The following is a 24,271-nucleotide window of genomic DNA, read 5'->3' on the forward strand; positions in this document are numbered from 1 at the left end:
TGGTGTGAGAGTGTGCGTGTATTGTGTGGGTCAGTGTGTGTGTATCTACATGTTTGCGGGGCATCAGAGTTCAGAGTTCAGGTGGGCAGAGGACAGAAGAGGTAGAGGGGGCAGAGCGGGCAGAGAGTTCAGATTCCTGACAGCCTGATGAATAAAACTGTCTTTGAGTCGGCTAGTCCTGGCCCACAGACTCCGCAGTCTCCTGCCTGATGGCAGCAGACTGAGGAGGTTGTGTGACGGATGGGTGACATCCCCCGCTATGCGGAGGGCTTTGCGGGTGAGGCAGGTGCTGTAAATGTCCTGCAGGGAGGGAAGAGAAGTTCCGATGATCTTCTCAGCTGCCCTCACTATGCGACGGAGAGTCTTGCAGCTGGGTGGGGTGCAGGCTCCGTACCACACAGTGATGCAGTTGCTCAAGATGCTCTCTATAGTCTCTCTGTAGAACGAGAACATGATGGGGGTCTTGTGTGCAGGGGATGCTGTTGTGTGCCTCAAAGCGGGCAAATAAGTCATTCAGCTCATTTAGCAGGGAGGTAGAGCTGTTGCAGTTCTGTGATGAAGGTTTATAGTCCGTAATGGTATGACTACCTCGCCACAGACTCCTGGTGTCACTGCTGTCACTGAAGCAGTGGGCAATCTTCCTGGAGTACTCCCTCTTGGCCTCCCTGATGTCATGGCACAAATTGGCCCTGGCTGTCCTCAGGCCCTCCTCATCCCCAGACCTAAAAGCTGCATTGCGGACCTTCAGTAGTCTGTAGACCTCCCCCGACAGCCATGGCTTCTGATTGGCACGGACAGTGATGGACTAGTGGTGGTAACATCATCCATGCACTTGCTGATGTTGGCAGTAACAGTCTCAGTGTACTCCTGAAGGTCCGTGATGGAGTTGTAGGTGGAAGGCTGTTTGAACATGGTCCAGTCTGTGGTGGAAAAACAGTCTTTAAGTGCCTCAAGGAACCCTTCTGGCCACACTCGTACCTGTTTAATAACTGGTTGGGAGACTTTAACCAGTGGTCTGTAAACTGGCATTAGTATAACAGTGAAACAGTGAGATGGTCTGAGGCGCCGAGGTGGGGGAGAGGAAGGGCCTTGTAGGCCCCTCTCAGGGGGGTAAAAACATTGTCCAGAGTGTTATTTCCCCGTGTTGGAAAGTCAATGTTTGAGTACAGTTTAGGAAACACAGCCTTGGGGTCAGCATTGTTAAAGTCCCCAGCGAGGATGAGGAAAGCATCTGGGTGGGCTGTCAGCTGTTCACTGATATGATGGTATAGCTCATTTAGTGCCTCTCTCCTGTTATTGCTGGCGTTTGGAGGAATATAGACTGCCACAAGCAGTATGGCAGTGAATTGCCTCGGTAAATAAAACGGCCGGCATTTTAGAGCCATAAACTCCAGTAGCGGTGTGCAGTGTTGATAACCAAGATAGCGTCCCGGCACCAGGCGTCATTGATGTAAACACACAGACCTCCGCCGCGAGTCTTGCCTCCCGCGAGAGTTCTGTCCACTCGGTAGCATGCTAACCGGTCGAGCTGAATGGCGCCGTCGCTGCTGTTAAGTCATGTTTCCACAAACACAAAAACACAACACTCTCCCACAATCTTACGGGTAGAGCGGAGCAGTCGAATGTAATCCAGCTTGTTGTCCAGAGAGCGTACGTTGACTAACACGATGGTGGGAATAGCCGGCTTGTGTAGTTTAGCCGCAAGCCTAGCTCGGATACCTCTGCGCTTGCCCCGTTTCTGCTTCCTCCTTTGCCGTTTGTGGCGCCTCCACTCTGGGTGCGACACAGGATTGGGGGTCGCAGCTGTTGTAGGCACCCAGAGCAGACCGCAGTTCCGTACCTCCTCAGTGAGAGTAGACTTTAACTCCGTGAAAGTAGTTCTGCCAAAGTGGAGCAGAAGCTTGCGACTGTATCTGCGTCTTGGAACATGTAGACATGACAAAGACGGACCGAAACACTCTACTTTATAAGACGAAGAAAACAAATACATTTACAAAATGTATCTAAAATGTGTGTTACAATATGTTTAAGTGTTAATAAATTTGAATTTGTTTAAAATATGTGAGGGGGATAAGACTATCCAAAAAAAAGTTATTATATATGGTCTTTGTATATTGCAGATTTTCAAATACTGCGGGTGGGTGTGGAAAATATCTCCTGTAATAAACAAAGAGTCAATGTAAACTAGTTGCATGTGCCATAGGTAATAACCATCTTGTGAACATCTATCAAATACTCATCTTACTTGAACTAGTGGTTGTTCACACCATTTAAAATAATACTGAAGAACACACAAAAAAGTTCAATTCAAATGTGGGATTATCTTTGGATTTTAGGATTTTCTCAAGGTCGTTTTAGATATCAAGGTGATCACCAAGTTCCACCCAAAGATAAAAAGGCAACACTTTCACCACTCGAGCCCATCCAAGGCTCCCTGCTAAGAAGAGCCCCCTGTGTGCTGGCATGTGAAGATTGGGCTGTCTGCATAGGGAGATGCACAAGCACAGTCTCATTACCAAACCAAATTGAGTTGTGATGTAGAGCCTGCAAATTTCTGCAAAGTAAAAAAAAACAGTGACGTTTCTTCTCTTTGTAATTGGAGGTTGGAAAGGAGGTTGAGAGCACAGAGACTAGGGGATTACAGGAAGAAGATGAGTTTGTCTTGAACATTTTCTTCTCCCATAGCTTACTTTGGCTGGAGTTTTTTACTGCAACATTTCACCATTAACTTTGAGCGTACTTTGAGCGCTGAAAGATCTGCTGTTTTTGTAAGGGTTGTGTATTTTTGCCCACAATTACTGTGTTTAGGGACGCCTCTCTCTGTGCCAAACCCACCATCCTACTTTGAGCAAGGTGATGAAACAACAACAATGGTTCAGCAGGGGCAGGTCTGGCTCTGCAAAGATGAACTCTATGTGGATATTGTGTCAATTTCTCCAGAGGCCGTTGACTGATAGATACTGTCAGAGTGTCATGCTGTCTCCTAAAAGTGATGTTGTGTCCATAATGGCACCTATTAAGGGTGGTATTGATTTAAAACTTCCACAGAAAGTACAAGGATGCTAGCGGTTATCATGTGTCTGTACCTCTTCATAATTTATGAACTCTATATTCTCGCTCGATATGTTCCTACCAGTAATATCACCCCGCTGCAACATTTCTGGTACCACTTCATCTTCCAGATGGAAACGACAAAGACACCATTTATGAGCGGAGTTTCAAATGGGTGGCCGGGTGATTGAAAAGTAACTCCCTAGTTTAAGTACTTGTAATTTATTTCTGAACTATAATTCTTACAAGAAATGAACATGAGAAGAAAGTGTATTGCATGGAGTTTTATTTAAAATTTGATATGGGCGCCAGCATTAGCCACCAGTTTCTCAAGCCGCCTGGGAACCGCATTAACTGATTTCACAACTCTTGTGGGATGGAAGACATAACTTCGGATATTCGCACTTCAAGTTCTTCCAAAGTCGTTGGTTTGGTAGAATAGACTTGCTCCTTTAATCATGGAACATACACAAAAAAATTTAGAAAAATATTACAACATATGAATAAGTATTTTAAAATAGGGATTTACTTTTCAATCACCCTGTGTGTGTGTGGGTGTGTGTGTGTGTATATATTATATATATATATATATATATATATATATATATATATATATATATATATATATATATATATATATATATATATAATATATATATAAAAATACAATATTCCAATATCCTAATCCGGGCATGGTAGACGACTGGTTAGAGCGTCAGCCTCACAGTTCTGAGGAGCGGGGTTCATTCGCCGGCCCCGCCTGTGTGGAGTTTGCATGTTCTCCCCGTACCTGCGTGGGTTTTTTCCAGGCACTCCGATTTCCTCCCACATCCCAAAAACATGCATTAATTGGAGACTTTAAATTGCCCGTAGGTGTGAATGTGAGTGCAAATGGTTGTTTGTTTGTATGTGCCCTACGATTCGCTGGCAACCAGTTCAGGGTGTACCCCGCCTCCTGCCCGATGATAGCTGGGATAGGCTCCAGCACGTCCGCGACCCTAGTGAGGAGAAGCGGCTCAGAAAATGGATGGCTGGATGGATTATCCTTATCCATTAGAAGTTTAGCAAAGGAGATTTGGAAATATTTAATGGGACATGTTGGACAAGTCATGAACATAGTAAGTGACATTTGCTTTGTCATAAGAATTCATGGATACACCTATATTTTTGTTGTTTTCTTCGATATTTTGAGTTTACTGATTGAATTATTTGCTATGTTTTCTGCCGGTTCGCCGGCTTCCTCCTACCTTCCAAAAACATGTTCCTTAGGTTAACGGAAGTCTCCAATTGTCCATAAGTGTGAATGTGAGTGTGAGTGGTCATTTGTACCCCACCTCTTACCCAAAGTCAGCTGGGAGAGGTTTTACCTCACCCGTGACCCTAGTGAGTATAAACGGTACAGAAAATGGATGAATGGATGGCTGGATGGATTGATGGTGGATAAATTATTGGTAGATTTTTTTTAATGAATACCATAGATTTAACATATAAACCCCTGTCATAAAGATTATCCTGCAGTGTATTTTTTGTTTTCAAGCGACCCTAGTGAGAATAAGTGGTAAAGAAAATGGATGGATGGATGGATGGATTGAAGTTCCCTTTATTGACATACCTAAAATGTTTTTTAGTTTATTCACTTTAATTCCTGTAAATTCATACATATTTTCCATATTGATTTCAATCTTCTTCTTTTCCTTTCGGCTTGTCCCGTTAGGGGTCGCCACAGCGTGTCATCCTTTTCCATGTAAGCCTATCTCCTACATCCTCTCGAACACCAACTGCCCTCATGTCTTCCCTCACTACATCCATCAACCTTCTCTTTGGTCTTCCTCGAGCTCTCTTGCCTGTCGGCTCCATCCTCATCACCCTTCTACCAATATACTCACTCTCTCTCCTCTGGACGTGTCCAAACCATCGAAGTCTGGTCTCTCTAACTTTGTCTCCAAAACATCTAACCTTGGCTGTCCCTCTGATGAGCTAATTTCAAATTTTATCCAACCTGGTCACTCCGAGAGCGAACCTCAACATCTTAATTTCCCCCACCTCCACCTTTGCTTCCTGTTGTCTCTTCAGTGCCACTGTTTCTAATGCGTACATCATGGCTGGCCTCACCACTCTTATAGACTTTGCCCTTCATCCTAGCAGAGACTCTTCTGTCACATAACAGGTGATTGCTGAAGTGTTTCAGTTGTTTTTGCAGACACAAAGACTTAATTAGAACAACAGGACAAATCATTAGACTATGATTAAAAGTATTGTTTACAGTGTTTGACTGCAATTGTTGACACCCACGACCAGCATGGGCTCTGTGTTTTATTTCCATTCCACAAACTCATGGGTCACGAGGCTAACTTGTGATTAGTGGACAGAAATCATATTTCATATTCATAACCAACACATAATCTACATAAATATGCATGTAATTACAGTCATCAGCCTTTTGTAAATAAATGATCATGTGATAGTTGTTTTCCACTTTATGTGGTGTGAGCGTGTTTGTCACACAAAACCCCTAATGACATGGTTCAGGATTAATTTACCCTCTCGCACCGCCATGTAGTTAAATGACAGCGCATCATTCTAGCGCTTAAAAGAACACAATCAGGATTGAAGGGCAATACTCCAATGAGCGGAGTGGGGGCTGGGGGATTTGAGAGGTGGGGTCCACCCTGAACTGGTTGCCAGCCAATTGCAGATCACTGTATTGCATGCAAATTATTTAACATAATCTGACTGCCATAAAGGTGAGTTGATCTGGTTGGGCAAATGTAATAGTCATTACAGTAACAGTTGAACCTAGAGTATGTGCATGCTTAAAAATAGTCCTGGGCACACTAAAAATGTTAACGGTCAACCAAAAGTCGGCCTTTGGATTCGCTACTGCATTTTGGTATTCAAGCTCAATATTCAAACAGTTTGATGTGAGCTGGCATTTTCCACTTTTGTACTTCAGTCAGTCATCTCCACAAAGCTGTAAAATACCATTATTGCTCTGATATGAAAGTGCTTCCAATGCAGATCTCTTATCCAGTCGAAGCAATCCTGTTTTCCAGAAATAACAACTAACTTTTTCAGCAGTCCACTGATGTTTCCGCTGTTAAAATGAATTAGTCATATTTTTTCTTTTATCATAGTATGCTACAACAGTATGGGATATAATGTGGGGCCACTTACTCTAAATATATGTTACCTTTATTGAATGCGGCAGAAACAGCATGAATGGAAGAGTAAAAGCACAAAGAAAAACCCAGTAGCATCTTCTGCAGATGTACTCACTATGGCTACCAAGGTCTTAAATGTAATAATGCAATGTTATTATTATACATCATTCCATTTTCCATATCGCTTACCCTCAGTAGGGTTGTGGCTGTGCTGGAGCCTATCCCAGCTAAGTTTGGGCAAGAATATGCACTCATATTCACACCTATGGGCAATTTAGAGTCTTCAATCTACCTACCATGCCTGATTTTAGGATGTGGGAGGAAACCGCATTACCCAGAGAAAACCCATGCAGGCACAGGTAGAACATGCAAATGCCACACAGGCGAGGCCGGATTTGAACCTGGGCCCTCAGAACTGTGAGGCAGATCTGCTAACCAGTCGTCCACCGTTATTATTATTATTATTATATATTACATAATATAATTACAATACAATAGTATAACATCAACATAATCGTTAACGCATAAACATTTGAAGTAAGAAATGTTATTTTCATGTTAAATATCATAATTTGGATGGAGTGTGTAATATATATATACACACACACACAGACATTGAACAAAAATACAAATGCAACACTTGTTTTTGCTCCCATTTTTCGTGAGCTGGACTCAAGGATCTAAAACCTTTTATACATACACAAAAGGCCTTTTCCCTCAAATATTGTTCACAAAAATCACAAATCCCACCACACAGGTGTGGCATACCAAGATGCTGATTAGGCAGCATGATTATTGCACAGGTGTGCCTTAGGCTGGCCACTCTGAAATGTGCAGTTTTGCTTTATTATAGGAGTCTGGGGAGGGTGTCAGAAAACCAGTCAGTATCTGGTGGGAACACCATTTGCCTCACGCAGTGCAACACATCTCCTTCGCATAGAGTTGATCAGGTTGTTGATCGGGGCCTGTGGAATGTTGCTCCACTCCTCTTCAATGGCTGTGGGAAGTCGCTGGATATTGGCAGGAACTGGAACACGATGTCGTATACACCGATCCAGAGCATCCCAAACATCCTCAATGGGTGACATGTCCGGGTAGTATATTGGCCATGCAAGAACTGGGATGTTTTCAGCTTCCAGGAAATGTGTACAGATCCTTGCAACATGGGGCCGTGCATTATTATGCTGCAACATGAGGTGATGGTCGTGGATGAATGGCACAACAATAGCCCTGAGGATCTCGTCACGGTATCTCTGTGCATTCAAAATGTCATCAATAAAATGCACCACAAGTAGAAAGAGAAATGCCAAAAGGCATAGTAAAGAATTGTACATTAAAATGCACGCTAAAAAAAGATAGGAGAATGTAAATTATTTTTAAATAGGATAAACACAAAAATTTAAAAGTTAGTAAAAGTAATAGTTAAAAATATATCGGTTTTTTTAATATGCAAAATGCAAAGATGGGAAAAAAGCGATTAAATCTACAGAAAAGTCAGTAGTTAAAAAAGAAAGAAGCCTGTGTTTATATTTTTATAATTATATTTACATTATACACTCATAATGTAGTTAGTCTGGAAATAGCTGGCCAAATTTGAAATTCATGGGTTGCTTCTGCAAAACCTGAGCCCCGCAACCATAACTGGGCTGAAAAACACTAATGTGATTAAATACAGAGCTTTAGTAGGCTTTGAGGGGGGGGGGGGGGGAACTCCATCGTCTGTGGAAGCTGCAAAAGACATCCTTTTGAAATGAGAAGAAAAAAATCCTTCCAGTTTAGCTTTTCTCTGAAAGATGCTTCAGATTTGTGTTTTTCTAGGAGGGGAGCACTTTCTCAGGCCACTTTTGAGGATGACATAGTCATCTACTGCTCTGTGTAGAATTCTCAGTGTATCCCTTTTTTGTTTATGAAAACACATGCATGACTCACCCTTAGAAGAATGAGAAAGAATGTTAAACACAGTTGAGAAAAGAAACAATTTGTTCAACTGATGTCTGATTTATTTTTACCTTTTCACCTCTTTCACCTAAGCAACAAAGAATGAAACTGAGAAAGTCAGGTGGAAAATTGTTTCAGCTTATCACACTTTTGAGGTGATAATAAGGATTTGATTTGAGCAGTCCGCATGAATAAATAATGAGAATATGCCCCAATAAAAGGTGCATTTGTAAAGGTGGAAAGCGTGAAGAGCGGCAACCATTCACTGAGACAAAAAATGGTGCAAATCTCATTTTCCTTCCCATCCTGCTTTGCGGCGGCACATTCAGAGGCAACCCGGCGTGAAGATCCATCACTGTCGGGGGGAATGCAGGTTGTCAACTGATAATGAAGCACACGGCTACGGGCCTTCAGCTCCTTGCTGTCCTAATTATGCCCAATAAGAACCCTCCACCTTTGTGTTAACATTTGATTTATTCCGACCTGCCTGCATAAAAGGGCCGGTGTTATTTCTTTTATTTTTTAAAGATGCGTGTCAAACTAAAAGAACCATGCCTCATTAATTAAGGGACACAAGGACATAGTGCCACTCCTGATAGTGACGTAATTCAACGTAAATCTTCTGGGAAAACGGGTAGCACGTGGATTGTTGGTGTTTCATGTGTGCCTCACGGTTTCGTGGAGTCCTCCCCGTACTTTTGTAGGTTTCTCCAGGTACTCCGGCCTCCTCCCACATTTCAAAAACATGCATGTTAATATGAATTGTGGAGAAATTGTTGTGAATGTAGGTCTAATTTTTGTCTGCCACACTTTTTTTTTTTAGTTACATAAGGTCCTTGTATTCAAAAAGGCTCCTCTGAAAGCTTTAAAAATGTATCTCGTCTTTTTTCCAAGACAAACAGCATTGCTTTATGTGGATTGGAAAAATATATAATATGTATTTTAAGCATTTACAAGCACAGAAGGGGCTTGTCATTACCAAAACCTGAAGGCGACCCTGTCAGAGAATGTATTGTTTATGTTCTGCAGAAAACTGAACAGGCATTCTTGTTTGGTATTTGCGTTGTTGTCAGTGGGTGTTTGTGCTTGTTCTCTGTATAGCTGTTTATCAGTAGGTGAGCTCCACATTAAAATTGAACCCTGTGAAAGGTTTTTTTTGCTCCAATAAAGAAACATGTTCTCCTGCAAACCCTAATCAATAATTGCGACGGGGCATGCATTTGGCCTGTTTCCTCCTGCATTACGGACATGTCTGCAGTAGTAAGCACTGATTGTTTTTACTTAGAGTGCAAATAAATGAGAAGATGAGACAACTGTTTTGCTCACACCTTCCTCCCTCACAGGGCTATGACGATGGATATGGCGGAGAATACGATGATGACAGCTATGAGGCTTATGATGATAACTACAGCAATCAGTCAAAGAGGTGACATTTACGCAAGGTTCAATAATTTAGCATTTGTCGTTAAAGTCTGCTGTCAACTCGTGCATCTCATAGCACAGCATTAAGCATGTACACACAAAACATCTCCAAATTTGTTATTCTTTTTAGTCAACAGTTATTTTAAAAGGAATAATAGCTTGTTGCTCTTAACTTGATCCATCTAGTGAACATATACAGTACAATATAGTGTGACTTAACACTTGTTAATGTGGATGTCTTTCTCATTTAGCGTCTCAGACTATTACGAATATGGACAAGGAACAAATGATGAATCCTACAACTATGGTAAGCAACTATCTTAACTTATAAGTTATTTTACCATTTTTTTATTGTTGTTATTTTTAATTATAATTATTTGTGTTAGTGTACTTTGGTCCAACATTCAACCCAAAAAAAAAACAGCACACTTGTACAAATTGAGTATTTTAGGCATTAGTGAGTAAAACTGTAGACGGTGACAACGGTACTCCAACCCGTTATGTCACTGGTGTCAAACTGGTGGCCAGGGGGCCAGATCCGGCCCTCCACGTCATTTTATGTGGCCCGCGAGAGTGTGCATCGACTTTGTGTTTCTTGCTAAAATACAAAATTCCAAATTGTCTCCACTTTTAAAAATATTGAGATATTGCAAGCATTTTTTTTTTTTTACCAACCCCAGTTTTAAAATAAAATTGATTCATACTGTAGTTGAACAGTTTTTACTGGCTTTTGATTTCAAAAGTAATTATCCATTAATTTGTGTATATGTAATAATATGAGCCAATCATACATTCATATGGGTTTGCAGCCATAACGGCCTTCCGAGTGGAACCACAACTGCAATGTGGCCCGTGACAAAACCCACGAATTGTCAAGCAGTCACAGTTTTGACAACACAAGATTTCTATTAGTAACACTGAACAGGTGCACCAGCGAGGTGGCACCAGGTGATCTGATGATGTACTGTATGTGATACGCCCATGTCAACTGCCTCCTGGGAAGAAGGTTGACATCATCTCGATCGGACACTCAAAATCAATAACGATGTGACATATGCAAAGTTGTAGACAGAATCGATATAAAAATAAGCAAAAAACATGTTTTAAGTGATATTGAAATCTGCTTCATGCACAAAACGTCTGACATTAACCGTTTTTTGTCTGTCTGATTGCATTGTTTTCAACTCATTTATATAAAGACAGAACAGCACGTGGACTAGTTGACTGAGGGAAAATGACTTCACCCACACTCTTACTTTCATCGCTTCTTCTCTCAACAATTTAGCAACGATAGTACACCAGGAACTGTGTGTGTCTCTGTTAAGTAAAATTGTAGCAGGGAGCACTTTTTTTTTAATCCCTTTTTGGTTTATTAAAATACACGCATGACTCACCCTTAGAAGAGTGAGTAAGAATGTTAAACACAGTTGAGAAAAGAAACAATTTGGTCAACTGATATCTGATTTAGTTTATATAAATAGATAGATAGATAGATAGATAGATAGATAGATAGATAGATAGATAGATAGATAGATAGATAGATAGATAGATAGATAGATAGATAGATAGATAGATAGATAGATAGATAGATAGATAGATAGATAGATAGATATTCTTATAGAACAGTGGTTCTAAAATAGTTTTCATGATAGGGATTTGGTGTGTTGGTTTTATATTCTGCCAAGAATAGAAAATACACCATCAGTGACCCCCAAATGATACAGCAGCCTATATATCAATATTGTTAGTATGTTGCAAAATATTAATGATTATGTTGCAAAATGCATTTAAGGAGGTTTTTCTTTCTTTTTAATATATACAGTACTATACTGCTAAGAATGTACTACACAAGATTTATCAGATGCATTTATTTTAATGTTGTTTTTATAAGGTGCTGTTTTTATTTAATATGGTTCTAACTTCTATGTACTGTATGTGCAGCAAAAATGACGCAGGTATAGTTACATTTAATTTAATTTAAAAACTGTACTTTTGATTCTATACAAATATTGGTAATTTCAATAAACTACAATTTTAAAAGGCATGAAAATTTCTCTTTTCTGTATCGAAAAAAATATTGAACTATGAATTAAGCGTATCGTTGCACCCCTTTGGTAATTTTTTGGGGGCAAGGTTCTTTGGAAGTCACTGCTGATTCCCTCTTGGCTCCAACTGCAGTCAGTGTGCCTAAAGGAGCTCTGGGAAATGACAGAAGCCCATTGTGAAGGTGGAGTGTTTGCCTTTTGGATGTGGGCCCTCGTCGGCTCATTCCAGAATGAATGAGCCTTCTACAACAAAAACACCAACTGGCCTGCTTGTAATATGATGGTGGCACAATAGGCTGGTTGCTGTGGCTTTACAAGCTTTTTGCACAACCAAATTCACACTGGAGTGTTGATGTTAATGACCAAAAACCAAGAGGGCAATGATTTGATTTTCTGCTCCATAAACATTTTCCTATTTGGAAGCTTGTTCAATGTGCCATGCAGAAAAGGTGGCTGCCTTTTTGTAATGTGGCTTTCAGGGGGGAAGGAGCTGCTGGTTTTCAAACCACATCATTGCTCCGAGAGGCCAAAGTCCTTGTAAAATAATTTTGTGTAGAACCTCTTCAGATGAAATGTGGTCATGTATTAAGCCACTGTGACAGGATGTGATACCTGTGCACACTAACTCAGATGTTTTTATTGGTTTTCCAGAGGAGGAGTGGCCCAATTCCCGTCCCAGTCTCAAAGCTCCAGTTCTACAGCTGACAAGAGGGGGATACAGAAAACATCCCTATGGTCGATACTGAAGGTGCTCCACACGTGACCTGCAATTTACTATGTCTAATTATTTATAATTATTTCAAACACTGTTTGTCCATCCCATTCAGATAACCTCTTAAAGCAGTGGCTTTTCAAAGTGAGATGCAACAGCTTGAGAAAAATAAAGACAAAAACTCTTTAGCAATATATTCAGGGCAAGTTAACTTAACTTGCTACAGTGAGTCTGGCGAAAGTAGAACCCTGCATAAATTAAAGGTCCCATATTTTGGTTATTTAGACCTCTACAGAGTGACTCTCTAACATGGACTTCGTATAAAAGTGTCAATTTCATTTCAAAAAACACATTGGTTTTGTCACACGAGTGTCCAGAAAAGGCCCCTCTGACAGCTACTTTGTTTGCCCATATTTGGCTAAGACCACTCCCTTTCCTCGGATTGGTTGCCTTCATGTATAAGACCCACTTGTGAGAGCACATGTGTTTGTTATGTTGACAGCGCTGGCTTAGGAGTGGAGAGGTAGGCGGAGAGCTTCGCTAGCGACAATAGATAAGCTCAAGAAATTCAAATGACCTGATTTCAGGCAGAAAAGCGTCTGGAACTCAGGAAAGCATGCACAATTTAGATTCATATTTCACATGTTTACTGAGGCACCATAGAGCCAACATAACACTAAAAAGTTGGTTTGGTAAAATATGAGACCTTTAAATTCGGAAAATCAGTGTGTCAGCGAGATCAAATGTAATTATTATTGCTGAAAACTGATGTATGATAAGTAGCACTATGCACAGTGTGCCTGTTATTCATTATTTTGGTGTCAGAATCCGCTGTGCTAAGTAAAAAAAAATAAATAAATCTTGAAAATTTGTAATGGGTTTTAGTTTTGTTTTTTTAAACGGACACATTGATAACACTTTGAAATAAATGAAAAAATGAAAAAAACTGAAAATGGCAAATCTTTTATTACAGTTTATTTATCTATTTATTTATTTATGTATTTATTTATTTATTGCCTCTACTCACATGATGATCAAACACCCACAGTGCAACAAAAGGCACAATATTGTACCTCTGGTGGTGAGCAATTTTGTGACTCGCCACTAATTAAAAAGGATTAAAATCCACCCTCAATCTTCATGAAAAACAAATGTGACCTCTGTACGCCGGTTTTAGTTTGCAAAGATAGCTACCATTTTGTAATTGCAGGTTTGTGATCACTGTAAGTAATTGCATGGTTTGCCAAAAACATTAGGAAGGAAAAAGTAAATCAAGGAATAAATTCAAATCTACTGTAAATGACCCCCAACCCCGGGTTTCCCTATATCTGAAGATGTTGTATTAAATAGGGCTTGATCCCGTAGACTAACTTTAGGTCTAATCACATCACTTTCATTTACAACAGTTTTTCTCCTTGTGGTTGAAATCAATCAAGCAATGTACAGTGTGTACTTTATAATAAGTGATTTTCTTCTGTGTCCAATCTGTCTTTGTACATAGAGTATTTAATAAAAACAAATATAAACCCCAGCACCATGTGTAAGACTTTCTAAATAGATGCCTATGTACGTTTGTTTGTTTTTTTAGTTTATTACGCTTGAAAAATGTCATGCTGATATACAATTAAACATTTGTATGATTTCCACTAACCTATTGCATTAACAACCAACTAAGCAATCCTATTCATCATTTAAATGTATGCTTAAACATGCTTGAGTCTTATATGATAACTTCCTTATGAAGGAATTGATGTTTTTTTTTTTCCTTAATCCATCTTGTGAACTTTCACGTCAGTAAACAGACTGATTGACACAGAAACATGTGCTGTTAAAGAGGTAAGAAGTCCCGTTGTATTGTGTCATCTTAAATATTAATACAAGCTGTAAATTAAGAGCAAAACCAACATACTTCTGAATGTAATTTCTGAGTCACAAATTACAGCGTTTTTTTTTTTTTTTATCTGCAGTCTTCTATGTTTCTGTTAATGTTTTTTTCTTTTCTTTTTTCTTGTCATTGAGTTTGAGATCTTGCAATACATCTTTTAAACATCATAGCATCATCGCTGCTGTCCAGTTAAACTCTAAACAGGTAATTAAAACACTGTTTAACATTCAAATCTAACATCCACTAACGAAAAAGTAAACCTGCCCAGAATAAACATTCCTGCTGATTTAAAGGTTCCTCTAATTAGATGCGTATAAAGGCTACTTTGTTATAAATGATGATAAACAACACTAAAATTATGTTCTAAATGTCACATGAAGTAAGTTCAAAACTATAATGCATTAAATTCCAGGCCTTTACATTAAATTGGTTTACTTTTTTCACAGTGATGTCATGCAGTGACTTCTTAAATGCATGCATGTAAGGATTTACCATGTTGTTATTTTTGATGCCAAATAAAATGTCTGTTTGCTTATATTTCAGGTATAAAAGCATTGTGGTGGTCAAGGCGTAGGGGTCATAAAACAGGTGAGAGGATGCATTTACACAGACTCTATAAAACAATAAAAACACATTAAAACTAACATCCGCATGCATATCATTCTGCAGCAATGTCTCTGCGGTTATTTACATTTATATATATATATATATATATGCAGGTAATAAACATCAATAACAGGTTTGGCTCATATCTCTTTGAATGTTAAATCATTTCCCAATTAACAAAGCTAAGGTTTCCATTTGTTTTCATTCACTGTGTGCTGAAAATGTAAACAAACAACATCAGTAGAAAACGGTTAAATGCTCTTTAAAAGGTGCATGTTACGAGCACAATTTACAAGAGAACGGGCCCCGTTGTGTTTCATGGTGCAGGATTGAAATGTAATTTGCGAATATCCTCACATTTTAAACTTCTTACAGGGATTGGAAAGAGCTGCTTTTACAACTCTGACAGCCCATTAAAAGACAACATAACACGGGCCTGCAGTAAAGTAGCCTACAGTAGCCTGAACACAGTGAATTAAAACAATCTTTACAGAACTGCAACTTTATGGGGGGCAAACATCAATCAATCAGTTATAATGGAGTTGTGGCAATATTTCTGTCATTGCAAAATGTTTTGTAGCAATGCAAATGTAGTTCACCTAAATGGGTGAGTGCCTGAAAAACACTGGTCACTTCATTAGGTACACAGTCATGATACAACATCCAGCCATCAACTTTCCATACCACTTCAGTACAAGATCATTATCAAAGAGTTTTCCAGTACATGGAAAATAATGTCTACTTTTAATTGGCATTCAAGATAGGTAGGGTACATGTACAACATACAGTACACATTGCTTGACAGTCTACTCTAGAGCATTGTATTGTAACATGAGGTATTGTAATTGTTTTCTTTTAGGACAATGTAAAACACAGAATCTACTCCAAGAGGGTGGGTTCAGTTACCGTCTTTGGTCACAAGAGCAGCGTGGTATGTATGTATTGTTGTTTTAGAGAAAACTATAGAAATAGACATGTTTCAATACAAGACAATCTACCTTCTGTATTCTAGAATGAAACATGTCTGTTGATAAAAAAAAGACACCTGTAAGTGCATACTGAGTTTCTTAACTCCCAAGGCTCTATTTTTGGGAACGGCGTAAATCCTGCGCAGAATGTAGCGCAACTCTGCGCCAGAGGTGGGTTAGACAGCGGTTGGTCATTTCGTAAACCAGCGCAGGCCAGCAAATCTGAGAGTGGGTGGGCTGCGCCACTTTAGGAGTGTTTAAAGTCAACTTCAGTCGCCGCCAATTAAAGCGGCTCCTCTCATTCCCTTTAAATGTGGCGCATCTCAAATTCACCAAAATCGCGTTATACCCTGCGCCAATATTTAGGTATAGAAAAGTATGGAAAAGTTTGGAATTTGATTTCATACATTTCCAGGTCTGGATAAATATGGAAAATGAAAACTATTGTATGGAAAAATATTCATGTTTCCAAGACTGGTACAACAGCTCTGTTTTGTAAAACAAAAATTATGAACGTCGAAACGGCATTGGGAAGCGCAGCTACATTTGTGTGAGAGCACACAGTATTATACCATGGTCTTGGGGAATACTCGATTGTGAGTGGCTCATAGATTTCCGTCAATGTACACTTTCAGCTGTAGTAGTAGTTCCTATCCAAAAAAAAAAAAAAAAAACATTACATAGTTCAAAATGAGTGCGCAGCACCCTCAGTTTATTATATTATTATATGCGCAAACTTGCCAACTTTACACAGTCAGATTTTTCTAATGAGTAAACATGAAGTACTCTGAGGATAGAAATCAGCAAATCTAAAACAATAATGAGTAATTGTTGGGTAAGATAAATCCAACAGTAATTTAATTACGGTATATACTTTATTGGGCTGCGATTGGCTGGCAACCAGTTCTGGGTGTACCCCGCCTCCTGCCCGATGACAGCTGGGATAGGCTCCAGCACGCCCGCGACCCTAGTGAGGAGAAGCCGCTCAGAAAATGGATGGATGGATATACTTTATTGGGTGGTTATAACACCATTGATGACTGGGATGCTGCTGAAGAATTGAGGGAAAAATGAAAAGACAGAAGTGGCACAGAGTTAACTCCATCAGATTTAAGTCTATTCGCACATGAAAAGGATTAAATCAACGCAAAGAAAACTGCAAAATAGGTGAGTAAAGCGCTGAGACACTTCCTGGCACAAAAACGGACAAAGATGAACTGAACACTTTCTGAATGATTCCCTGCGTCAATTTTATGCCGCCGTCCAGTCAACTAAGACCGACAGCCTGAGAGCTTCCATCAACTGTCACATATAAATATAAACAATATACATTATGTGGAATAATAAAAAATGATTTTATTGTCACACCTGTGGTTGTTATTTAATATTTTCAAACTAGAAAATCTATTTGCCGGAGTACAGAATAGTGTTTACTTTCCCTTTGAAAGTTATGGGATTGGATTGACTCTTCATAGTCAAGCCCTCAGGCGTTGCAAAGGAATAGAAATTGTTTTAGTCAAACTTTCTATTTTGATCACAAAACATATGAAATTATGAATTGGTAGTTTCATTAATTATTGTCGTTGGCAAGTGACCATGGTATAAGCAGGTTAATGCCCTGCAAGGTGTACAATTATCAGGGATTGATAGACTTCGCGGAGGCGACCGTCCCCGTCTGCACATCTGTTCATGCCTCCACGTCAACCATTACCCTCTGATAATTGTACACCTCATCGGGCATTAACCCTGATGTATACGCGTCCAATCTTGTATGATCGTTGACAAAACTCAAAATGGGTACATGTAAATTCTTTGACAACTGGCTCATAAATTACAAATATAAAGACTGGTTGGCAAAGGATCCTTTATCCCCCAATCCCCCAGTCCCATAATCGTCTGGAAATTATTTGGTGACATAATGGCATTTAAAGAATCAGAATGATACTCATCTACAGTGTTTACTCAAATGTCACAAATTATTGGAATTTTTTAGAGAGAAGTCTGGAATTTAGGGTCTGGAAAAAGTATGGAATTTTGAAATCTCAAATGTGTTGGAAACTAAATGAATCCAATGTAAATATATATGTACTGGGCGGCATGTTGGACGACCGGTTAGCATATCTGCCTCACAGTTCTAAGGACTGGGGTTCAAATCCCGGCCCCGCTTGTGTGGAGTTTGCATGTTCTCCCTGTGCCTGGGTGGGTTTTCTCCGGGTACTCCGGTTTCCTCCCACAACCCAAAAACATGCGTGGTAGGTGGATTGAATACTAAATTGCACGTCAGTGTGAATGTGAGTGTGAATGGTTGTTTGTTTATATGTGGCCTGCAATTGGCTGGCGACCAGTTCAGGTTGTATCCCGCCTCTCGCCCAAAGATAGCTGGGATAGGCTCCAGCATGCCCGCGACCCTAGTGAAGCGGCTCAGAAAATGGATGGATATATATGTACTGCAGATGTATATTTAAAGAAAAGGAATACAAAGCAAATAGATTTAGATAGAATACATTTTCTCTTAACTTTGTGTTGCTCAGTGTTCCCCTAATCCTCTTATCATGCTCTGATGGGGGCAATATTTTTATTTTTATTTTTTCGAATATGCCACAAGCCAATAAAAAAAATACTTCGGAGAGACGCTCTGTCCTAGATTTTCTCTCTGCAACTACAAACATCAGTGGAAGTTGCGCTACCTATGGAGAAGTTGAGAAATAAAAATTCTCACAGAAAATATACATTTTTCAAAACTGTCAAATATTGAGCTCTCTAGCACTGTTATAAACACATCAATGGAAACAATAAAACTGTGACCCATGTTCTGCACACCAAAAAAGTCTCAACAAAACTATCATCATTTAATGAAGGATGATAACATAACTTAGTTACTTTTTTTTCCTTTTGACATTTTTTTATTTGGATTTTTGTATAGTAAGACACTTGAGCACTTATTGCATAGTGGTTGAGGTTTCACATTAATCTTTTCCCTACCTGTATATGTTGTATACTGTAACTTCAGTTTTTAGTCCCTGATCGGTGTTAGTGGAGTTTCTCAGTATACAGTATGTGTACTGTATGTTGTTTGGAATTGTGCATACATCCATTTGCAAAATGCCTTCACAAATCCATTTCCACAACAAGCTTGTCGGTGCAGTTTTAATGGGGGTGTGAATTCAACTGATGAAACGCCTCTCCCATTCAGATTACATGCAGGATTTTCAAAAAGGATCATTCTACTCACTGTGTATTTGTCTTGTTTTCCAGAAATACTTGAATCTAAAGGTGCTTAAAGACTTTGCGGCTGTCATCACATTTCTTTATCCTTCAGTCCACACAATGAGTCACTCTGTGTTTCTTTTGCATTACACAGCCCTCGGCGCAGAATGCAACGTGAAAGAAGTGGACAAAGCCTTTCTGTTGACACAAAAACAACCATTTTTTGGTTTGCGTATGTTTGGATGAGATGAAAGTGACTGAGTTTGACTGGCAGTGACTTGCCGAGCACTAAAGCAATGTATTCAAATTGCGGTCAGCAGACCATCAGTGCTCCCTGGGAAAACCTCAAGTCGTCAGCCAGTAATTTGAATTGAGCGACACCTCTAAAACTGTAGGCATGTAATTTCACTAAAACAAATAGAGTATCACCTGACCCCGACATACTTGTTAATGGAGAAAAAATGCAAATTGTCAGCCAATACAAATATCTTCGGTTAATAATAGATTCACAGCTTTCCTTTAAACCCCATATTGACAAATTGTGTAAAAATATCAAATTAAACCTCGCAAATTTTCGTGCAATTCGGAATGAAATGTCAACTGAAGCTGCAAAATTTACCTGCATTCAATGATTCTTAGTCACTTTAACTATTGCATAACCAGTTGGTCCCAGGCTGGTCAGAATGCAAGTAATTAAAGTGATGGATAAAAAACCAAGGCACTATCATCACTGTGCAATTTTAAAAAAATACAGTCTTTTTAACTGGGACAGTCTTCACATATTTGCAGATTTAAATTTGATTTATAAAGTACTGCATGATTTGGCTGAGTTCATCAGCCAAAGAAACAGCTCTGAGCGTGTCACTCGAGGCTCTGTCAGAGGTGACTGTCTCATTCCGCTGCGCAGGAACACTTTCAGTAAGTCAGCCTGGTCAGTGAGGAGTGCTGGTGAGTGGAACTCAGTACCTGAGGAGGTTAAACTGCTTGCAACATACAAGGCCTTCACAAAAAAACTGAAAATGTGGCTAGTTAACACCTATAGCTTCCAACACTAAAAGACAAGTATGTTATGTTGTTTTTTTTGTTATGATCAAAAAAATTATGGTTTTATTCTCTCTTAATAGTATAGTTTGATTATGTATCCTGTATTATATTGTCTTGTAGATGTATTTTACTGCTTTTTTACATCATGGCCAGGGGACTACAGATGAAAACTAGCCTTCTGGCTATTTCTGGCTTTTTTAACCATGTGTACTTCATGTGTTTTATGAAATTGCATTGTCCCCTTTCAAAAATAAACTGATAAAACAAACTTTCAAGTACTATGCGGTGATGCTTTAAGTAACATTTTAACTATAACTGTACTAAAATATTACTGGGAGCATTTAATTAACATTTTAGTGTAGTTAATTGTCATGTAAGTGAAAAAAGAAGAAACTGTTATTGTTAGCACGGTAAATCCTATCAACAGTTGGGAACCTTATTTTTGATGGGAATTTGTTACATGTACGTCATTGTCGTCATTTTCCCCTTTGGCTTATCTTTATTGATACCCTTGTGAACAGGCATTTACACAATAAAAGCCAAAGAAAAAGCAATAAACTTATTTTACTTTTTTCACCATATTTTCCATGCATTTTAAGGACAAACTTAGTTTTAATTCGAATTTTAAAAATTTAGGACCGACCTATTCAAGTATAGTATTCAACTATGTACACGTACTGCTGGAGTAGGAGGATGGGCCTATTGTGTTTTGGATATTTAAAGAGTAGAGTTGTGTTCTGAATAATTGCCATGTTTTAAAAAGTGAGTAGGCGGCACGGTGGACGACTGGTTAGAGCCTCTGCCTCACAGTTCTGAGGTCCAGGGTTCAATCCCCGACCCCGCCTGTGTGGAGTTTGCATGTTCTCCCCATGCCTGCGTGGGTTTTCTCCGGGCACTTCGGTTTCCTCCCACATCCCAAAAACATGCATGGTAGGTTCTTTCATTGAAGACTCTAAATTGCCCGTAGGTGTGAATGTGAGTGTGAATGGTTGTTTGTTTATATGTGCCCTGCGATTGGCTGGCAACCAGTTCAGGGTGTACCTCGCCTCCTGCCCGATGATAGCTGGGATTGGCTCCAGCACTCCCGCAACCCTTGTGAGGATAAGCGGCTCAGAAAATGGATGGATGGATGGATAAAAAGTGAGTTTACCTCAAAATCCTTATAATAGCTATAATTTAGATTCACTCAAATGCATTGGTAACATTGCACCTTCCAAATCAAAACATGTTGAAAAATCAGTCACATTTGTTATATGTTTACAGTTAAGTGAAGAAAGATGACTATCAGGCTATTGACATTTTTTTGCATTTTTCTTAACAAACTAAAACCTTTACTATATAAATTGAAACTGCTTTCGCATGAATCCCTAAACTAATACAGTGCATATATAAACCGTTCTTCACACCGTTCTTCAAATGCAAAGTTTTTGGGATGTAAAAATGAGATCAAAATAAATCCATCCATCCATTTTCTGAGCCGCTTCTCCTCACTAGGGTCGCGGGCATGCTGGAGCCTATCACAGCTATCATCGGGCAGGAGGCGGGGTACACCCTGAACTGGTTGCCAGCCAATCGCAGGGCACATACAAACAAACAACCATTCACACTCACAGTCACACCTACGGGCAATTTAGAGTCTCCAATTAATGCATGTTTTTGGGATGTGGGAGGAAACCGGAGTGCCCGGAGAAAACCCACGCAGGCACGGGGAGAACATGCAAAATCCACACATGCGGGGCCAGGGACTGAACCCGGGTCCTCAGAACTGTGAGGCTGACGCTCTAACCAGTCGGCCACCGTGCCCCCCCAAAATAAATAATTAAAAAATAATAATAATAATTCCACCATGAAAGTGACCTATAATCTATACAACTCAATTGAAACAAAACTCGTTTTTAAGAATTTTTAGAAATGAGCTTAAATTTTGAAGCTCTGAGTCCAGAATTGTAGCTTGTTCTTTCCTCAACATATTTGTGAATTTTCATTCATGAAACCTTTGGTGATGCAAAATGGGATTGTTCGTACTTTGCTCAATATTCCATGTGCACCATCTCAAATGAGCCGGAACTTAAACTTATAAAATTAGTTGCCGGTATGTTTTATGACATTTCATAAGATCATATTCCGGCACAAGCACATGGTAAGGCCAGTGTTTTAAATTTGAATATCAATTTAGCCGCTTTTTTTTCTGAGCGAGTTTGTCATTCATCTTGGAGGAGAACCTTCATGTTTAATTAAAATATCACTTCTGTGTCTTTTGGTCACGTAATATCCTGCTCAGAGTAGATGGATGTTTTGTATTGTGGCACTGGCTTGATAGTGACACAGAAATAGAGTGTGTGAAATATTCATGTGAACAAGAATACACCAAAGGTTGCAAAACATTCGTTTGCAGCATTAAGCAGCGGCATGATGATACCATCTGCTTATGCGTTTGTGTTGGCTGAGAAAGCAGGAGACGTCCTCACATATGCAGCATGCTGTTACTTGATTACTTGCTAATAATGCATGAAGCAGGACTGCGTGAACAAAAAACGATGGTTTGTTGATCTTTTGTGATAATGTTCCATGGCATTTCCGAAATAAACCCACTTATTTTGTCCTAATGAGAGACAAGGTGATTGATTTAAAATAGCGAGATGAGATAGCTAGCAAGGGAGGTAATTTTCTTTCCATCGGGATTTCAAGGACAAGTTGATTGTCTCTGGCTCTCTAGGCCACCTCTCAATCCAGAGCATCATGCAGGATGTCAGATGTGTGTTGACACATTGCAACTGCAGGATCCATAGAGGCACGCAGCGGATTGAGGGGAATTAGCAGCGCAAGGCTAAATTTCAGAATATAGTGGCTCATCGGCTTGCTGTACTGCATGTACGTATTGTGCACAAACGACATTGTGACACTTTTTTTTTTAATTAGTTGATACATTTGATAGCTTCTGTACGTATTTTCACAAAAACAGATATGCACTCAAGCCAGTCATTTAAAAGTTAACTGTAAGTTATGTTATGTTATGTTATGTTATGTTATGTTATGTTATGTTATGTTATGTTATGTTATGCATCGGGATGGGAATTTATAATATTTTAGCGATTCCCATTCCATGATCAGTATTCTGCCTGTCTATTCTCACTGGGTGAGAGAATGACAGAATACATATGATATATGACATCGTTGATGTCATTATCGTTATATACAGTAAGTATATCATTATATGATAATAAATTAGATGTTTCTGCATATCATACACGTAAATCAGTGGCCTTTCGGCGAAATTCGCCGTTTTAAACTAAGAATAGGGCATTTACAGGAATCGGGGGGGGGGGGGGGGGGGGGGTCATTGTCGCTGACGTCATAGGCTGTTTCGTACTCCTTGAACGCTGGCACGCCACACACAGATGTAATTTCTGAATATTACTCCGCGGCGGACTAATGTGCGTGCGCATTGGCCTGAGGTTTCGCCTGTGCGCTCGGGACCTGCTTGGATAAGTCACAGGAGTTGACGAGACCAGAAAAAACACTTCCGCCACTTTTGCTGTGAAGACGTAACGGTATTTTTATTCCATTACAATGATCTAAATGTCGCTCGCTACTTTTATTTATCTGTTATTGGTTATATATCAACTATTTCATGCGTGAGACTACGACTTCCAATCCAATTTAAGCGCTAGTGACGTTTAAGTCTTGTTCACCAATCAAACGACACAAGCAAGTCACATGACCTCACACAACGTTTTCTATTGGGTTTTCCGCGCATAGGTATTACACTAGATAAACCAGCCCCGCTGATCGTCGTGCCTACGTGGCGGCCATGTTGGAAAGGTCGTCGTTACCATGAAGGCAACAGCGCGCTACTCTTGTTTACATTTAGACAAAATAAAACAACAGCTTTCATGTATTGTAGTATTTGTCTGGCACGGTCTGCCCAAACGTGGATATTTCAGCTCACTTATAACTTGAGAAAACACCGTGCAGTAAATTGCAAGTGTAGTTTTGACTGTGCACACACATTTTATTGATGTTCATGCTGTGGTTAAAAAAAATCTGAAGTTACTCACTATTTACTCAGTACTTGAGTAATTATTTCACTGTGTACTTTTTACTCTTACTCAAGTAACTTTTTGGAGGATTACTTTTACTTGAGTCACATTATTGTCAAGTAACAGTACTCTTACTTGAGTACAATGTTTGACCTCTGGACATCCTGTTTTGCTACTCTTACGTTTAAGCAA

The 24,271-nt window shown here is 39.5% G+C and overlaps 1 protein-coding gene across 4 annotated transcripts in view; it reads left to right on the forward strand.

The window, feature by feature from the left end:
• Positions 1–20,293, forward strand: part of khdrbs2 (KH domain containing, RNA binding, signal transduction associated 2) — a 75,758-nt gene extending 55,465 nt beyond the window's left edge. Inside the window, exons 7-13 of one of the 4 annotated variants that reach the window (XM_061790524.1) lie at positions 9,494–9,576; positions 9,824–9,879; positions 12,269–12,365; positions 12,445–14,418; positions 14,758–14,802; positions 15,680–15,751; positions 19,150–20,293. In XM_061790524.1, the coding sequence (XP_061646508.1) occupies positions 9,494–9,576; positions 9,824–9,879; positions 12,269–12,363 (234 nt within the window). In that variant the 3' untranslated portion in view covers positions 12,364–12,365; positions 12,445–14,418; positions 14,758–14,802; positions 15,680–15,751; positions 19,150–20,293. Of the gene's footprint in view, positions 1–9,493; positions 9,577–9,823; positions 9,880–12,268; positions 14,419–14,757; positions 14,803–15,679; positions 15,752–19,043; positions 19,062–19,149 lie in introns of all 4 variants that reach the window. The other 3 variants (XM_061790521.1, XM_061790523.1, XM_061790520.1) reach the window with 3 other exon arrangements.
• Positions 20,294–24,271: the final 3,978 nt, after the last annotated feature.

This window comes from Phyllopteryx taeniolatus, chromosome 11 (genome assembly GCF_024500385.1).
Source record: "Phyllopteryx taeniolatus isolate TA_2022b chromosome 11, UOR_Ptae_1.2, whole genome shotgun sequence".
NCBI classification, from domain to species: Eukaryota; Metazoa; Chordata; class Actinopteri; order Syngnathiformes; family Syngnathidae; genus Phyllopteryx; species Phyllopteryx taeniolatus.